At 36.8% G+C, this 6,060-nt stretch overlaps 1 protein-coding gene across 1 annotated transcript in view; it reads right to left on the reverse strand.

Annotated features, from left to right (window-relative positions):
- GABRA3 (gamma-aminobutyric acid type A receptor alpha3 subunit) overlaps positions 1-6,060 on the reverse strand; it is a 276,021-nt gene that overhangs the window by 49,096 nt on the left and 220,865 nt on the right. The window contains exon 6 of the mRNA XM_029929923.1: positions 2,956-3,038. Coding sequence (XP_029785783.1) covers positions 2,956-3,038 — 83 coding nt within the window. The remainder of the gene's footprint in view (positions 1-2,955; positions 3,039-6,060) is intronic.

Here is a 6,060-nt window from a genome sequence, read left to right on the forward strand (position 1 = left end):
ATGTTTGGCCTATTCTTTAAACATTTTTTAATGTTTTATTTATTTTTGAGAGAGAGACAGACAGTGTGGGCAGGGGAGGGTCAGAAGGAGAGGGAGACACAGAATCCAAAAACAGGCTCCAGGCTCTGAGCTAGCTGTCAACACAGAGCCCAATGCGGGGCTTGAACCCACAAACCACAAGATTACGACCAGACCCGAAGCCGGATGCTCAACTGACTAAGCCACCCAGGCACCCCAGTTTGGCCTGTTCTTAACTATTGTTTTTGTTCCTTTCTATTCATTTTTCTTCTGCAAAATTACACACTACAGTGTATTTTAATGTGTCCCAAATTTCTTACTCTTTTCTGTATTTTTGTGCCCCTGTGCTTCAGTTTTGCTATTTCCCGTTTACCCATTTTTAAGTTCTCTAATCCTGTCTTCTGCTTGTTAAATCTATCCATCAAATTATGAATTTTGCATGTGTACTTCTCCATAAGTAATTTCTAATTTGTTCCTCTTTATAGTGTCCAATTCTCTGTGGAAACTCTGTTTTATCTCTTTTATCCCTTATATTCATCTTTTCTCCTTTTCCTTGGACATATTAACCATAGTTGTTGAAAGTCCTTGTCTACAAACTTTGATATCTGGGTCACCTGTTGATCTAGTCCATCTTCTCCCCCCCACACACCTTTTTTTGTTTTAAAATCTTGATTTTAGGTCATATAGTACTGTCTATTGGTGTGCCTAATTCTTTTTTTTATTGAATTACAGACATTTATAATAAAACTGTATAGTTTTCAATGATATTGGCTTCCACTAGAGGGACTTCATTTTTTCCTTTGCTAAGCAGATAGTTCGGGAGAAATATTACCTTATTCTCATAAGATACTGAGTTGGTTATAGTTTTAGTTAAACCTGATATGTCCCTGCTGTTCTCTTGTAACCACGACATAGCTTCTCTAGGGTTTTAAACTGATAGCCTAGCATGCCTTCTCTTTTATAGCATTGGGAGACTGTAAAAACGCCAGCTTTACTTTCCAGAGGATTTCATATTCTTGTTAGTCCTTATGATTTATGCATATTCAAATTTCAGCAATTGTATTGAGAGGGATATCAGCCAAGGGTTTGAGACCTAGATCTCTATTTTTATCACTTCAGCTCTGTGTGCCCATTAACACTACTGCTTTTTTTCCCTATCATCTAGCATCAGCTCTATGCCTAGGGCCAAACTTGAATTCTAAGCTGCAATTCATGGCTAGAATGGACAAATACCACAAAGAATGAAGAAGCTGCAGGTCACAAATTCATCTATAAGAGATTCTACATTTTCTCCAGAATTTTTTTCTTTGAATCCTCATTGCTTCTACAGTTCTAAGGTTTCTAAGTGTTCAGGAGCCATTATTATTTATCATCTGAACTATTGCAATAAACTTTTAACTGGATTTCCTTCTTCTATTCTTCCTATATTTATATTTTAACAGAATATCCACAATTATTAAAACATAAGTCAGATAATATAATCATTTTTGTTCAAAATATCCCAAATATTCTTCATTTTGTCTCAGTAAAATCCAATGTCCTTTAATGTCCTACAAAACTCTAGATGACCTGCCTTCCTCTTTGATCTCATACTGTCCTAGTGCTTTCCCCTTTACTGTGTCCAGCCATACTGAATACTGATCTTCATTGAAGAAGCCAGATACTTTTCTGACTCAGTGTCTTATCCATGGCTGTTCCCTCTACCTAGAGCACAGTTTCATCTAATATCTGCACTGTTAATGCTTAAACCTTTTTAAGATCTCTGCTCAATTGTCACTTTTTCAAAGAGGCCTATGCTGAATACCCTACTTTAAATTTCAGTGGAAACACCTATCTTCCATGTAGACATGACTGATTCCCTTTATTCTGAAATATTTTTATGTCTTCCCATGGTTATTTTCAATTTACAACATACTTAAAAAGTATACTTTACTTTTTAATCTATTGTTTATTTTATCTTCCACCATCACTCTCTCTGTAATATAAACTCCATAAAGATAGGGTCTTTGTTTTATTCATGGATGTATTCCAAACTCCTACAATAGACTCTGGCACATAAGAGACAATCTATCAGTATTTGACAATGATTGAAAAAATATGTCACAAGTAATCATTTGGGTCTTTTCAAATGCTCTTTCTACTTTAAAATACATTGTTAAATTTAATTTAGACACAATCAACACAGACCTTGATATATTGCTCAGATGAATCCCTATATGAAACTTACTCTGAAATCCTTAAACTCACTCAAAATCTATTCAATTTTGATTTTTCTAATTTATTTACAAATGGGCCATGTATCCATTCATTTCTCTGTGAGATTCACAGTTACTGGTAAAGGTAATACTCTGTAAAAAAGAGAAAATCGCCAGAGTTGCTTTATATCTACCATTTACTGTAGAGAATTAGTTGGAACTATATAAGATGCAGGTAGAAAAAGCATTTCAAAAATATAAACACATTCTTGTCCTTAGGAAGCAGCTACTATACTCTAATTTAGTTCGCTTGCTTATTTTTCATTTATTTACTCATTCTCAATTATGTATTTAAATCGCAGTTACTTTACACTCAGTGTAACATTAATTGCAGGTGTACAGTATAATGATTCATGACATATACATCACTTAGTGCTCATCACAATATATTAGCTCTGTCTTGCTCTATCTTCTGGACAATTTAGGAAACATATGTTAATTTTTCTATCTAATGATAGAAATGTGTTTGAAATGATGAGATAATATGTTCTATCTAGAAAGAAAACTCTGTTATAATTAAGTCTCCTCCTCCTGATTAGTTAGTACTATTAAACACCACTCCACATTTCCATACCAGCCTGGGTTAAAGTTTCAGCTTTAGAAACTACTAGGGAACAGAATAGGAAATACTCATTTTCCTTCAGAAAAAGATCAGGTAAACAGAAGTGAAAAATATACGTACAGCTTCCAAACTTGAGTGGGCAGGCATGTACGTCCATAGGAAAATCTTCCAAATGCATGGGGCACTCAGCATGGATTGTTAACCTAATACAGAGGAGAACAGAAAATTAGATTAAGCTAAATTTAATGGCATTAAACACAGAGATGGGTTCCCATTCACCAACAATGGGTTGCTCCTAAGAATAATGAAATTTCATTTATTTAGATTCACTGAAATAGAAGTCTTTATGAACACAAGGGATGAATTAATTGAACCAGATAGCAACTCAAAGTAGCATTCAGTATTCAGATTTTAAAATCAGATTTGAATCCCACATTACCACCTTTAGAAAAACAAATATAACTTATCTGCCTTAGCTGAGTTCCCTCACCCAGCTCTCCCCCTCAAAGAAAACTTAAAGCACCAGGTTCTGACTTATTCACTCCTTGATAGCAGTTTAATTATTTATTAAATAATTCTCATCAGCAGGCTATCAAGTGAGTTAACCAATTTAAAGACTACACTGGAAAGGAGAGATGAATATCTTTACCTTGAAAATGAACAGCTACAAAAGATGGCTCTGCGGCTCACAGCAACTGCTATAGCTTTGTTGAAGGAGATGGCTCTTGGAGAATATATACTGCATGCACATGCACACATGTGCTTGTGCACACATGCATGTGCACACACACACGCACACACACAAAACTGGCCAGGAAAAAACAATGAAAGTAATGGAGGACATTAGAAACCTCAGAGGTTACATCCAAGACCTCGTGCTTTCTTAATAGGAACAACATGTGAAAGAATCTGCATAAATTCCTCAATGAAAATCTGAATGGGGTATGATTTGCAATGGCCACATATTTATTCTCTTGCATTACTCTGCATAAATAATCTATTCTAACATATCCTCACTGATTTCTTGCCAACAAACTGGGAAATATGGAAGAAGTGGATAAATTCTTAGAAACTCACATACTACCAAAGCTGAAACAGGAAGAAATAAACATTTTGAACAGGCCCATAATGAGCAAAGAAATTGAATCAATAATAAAAACTCTCCCAACAATTGAGAGTCCTGGTCCAGATGGCTGCCCAGGGGAAGTCTACCAGTATTTAAAGAAGAATTAATGTCTTTTCTTCTCAAACTGTTCTAAAAAATAGAAATAGAAGGAAATTTTCCAAACTCATTTTACAAAACCAGTATGATCTTGATTCCAAAACCAGACAAAGACCCCACCTAAAAGGAAATCTACAGGCCAACATCCCTGATGAACATGTATGTAAAAATTCTCAGTAAAATACTAGCAAATAAGATTCAACAGCACATTAAAAGAATTATTCACCATGATCAAGTGGGATTCATTGTTGGGCTGCAGGGCTAGTTCGATAGTCATGAACTAATCAATGTGGCACACCACATTAGTAAAAGAAAGGATAAGGACGATATCATCCTCTCAAAAGATGCAGAAAAAGCATTTGACAAAAATATAGCATTCTTTCTTGATAAAAACCCTCAAGAAGGTAGGGATGGAATGAGCACTCTTCAATATCATAAAGGCCACATATGAAAGACCCACAGCTAATATTCTCCATGGGGAAAAACTAAGAGCTTTCCCCCTAAAGTCAAGAACATGACAAGGGATGTCATCTCACTACTGTTGTTCACCATAGTACTGGAAGGCCTAGCCTCAGCACTCAGACAACAAAAAGAAATAAAACGCAAACTAAATGGCAAAGAAGTCAAACTTACCTTTTTAAAAAATATTTATTGTCAAATTGGTTTCCATAAAACACCCAGTGCTCTTCCGCACAAGTGCCCTCCTCCATTACCAACACCTCTTTTCCCTTCTCCCCCTTCCCCTTCAACCCTCAGTTAGTTTTCAGTGTTCACTAGTCTCTCAAGTTTTGCGTCCCTCTCTCTCCCCAACTCTCTTTCCCTCTTCCCCACCCCCTGATCCTCCATTAGGTTTCTCCTGTTCTCCTGTTAGACCTATGAATGCAAACATATGGTATCTATCCTTCTCTGCCTGACTTATGTCACTTAGCATGACACCATTCAGGACCATCCACATTCCTACAAATGGCCATATTTCATTCTTTCTCATTGCCATGTAATACTCCATTGTATGTATGTATATATATATATATACCACATCTTCTTGAGCCACGCATCAGGTAATGGACATTTAGGCTCTTTCCATGTTTTGGCTATTGTAGAAAGTGCCTCTATGAACATTGGGGTACATGTGCTCCTATGCATCAGCACTTCTGTGTCCCTTGGGTATATCCCTACCAGTGCTATTGCTGGGTCATAAGGGGGTTCTATGGATAGTTTTTTGAGGAACCTCCACACTGTTTTCCAGAGTGGCTGCACCAGTTTACGTTCCCAACAACAGTGTAGGAGGGTGCCCGTTTCTCCACACCCTCTCCAGCATCTATATTCTCTTGATTTGTTCATTTTAGCTACGCTGACAGGTGTGAGGTGGTATTTCAGTGTGGTTTTCATTTGTATTTCCCTGATGCTGAGTGATGCTGAGCATCGTTACATGTGCCTGTGGGCCATCTGGATGTCCTCTTGGGGAAGTGTCTGTTTATGTCTTCTGCCCATTTCTTCACTGGGTTATTTGTTTTTTGGGTGTGGAGTGTGGTGAGTTCCTTGTAGATTTTGGATACTAGCCCTTTATCTGATATGTCATTTGCAACTATCTTTTCCCATTCTGTCGGTTGCCTATTAGTATTCTTGATTGTTTCCTTTGCAGTGCAGAAGCTTTCCATCATGATCATATGGGATTAATTCCTGGGTTACAAGGCTGGTTCAATATTTGCAAATCCATCAATGTGATACATCACATTAACAAAAGAAAGGATAAAAACCATATTATCCTGTCGATAGATGCAGAAAAAGCATTTGACAAAATACAGCACCCTTTCTTAATAAAAACCCTTGAGAAAGTCGGAATAGAAGGAACTTACCTAAACATCATAAAAGCAGTTTATGAAACGCCCACAGCTAATATTATCCTCAATGGGGAAAAACTGAGAGCTTTCCCCCTGAGATCAGGAAGACGACAGGGGTGTCCACTCTCACTACTGTTGTTTAACATAGTGCTAGAAGTCCTA

This window comes from Suricata suricatta, chromosome X (genome assembly GCF_006229205.1).
Source record: "Suricata suricatta isolate VVHF042 chromosome X, meerkat_22Aug2017_6uvM2_HiC, whole genome shotgun sequence".
NCBI classification, from domain to species: domain Eukaryota; kingdom Metazoa; phylum Chordata; class Mammalia; order Carnivora; family Herpestidae; genus Suricata; species Suricata suricatta.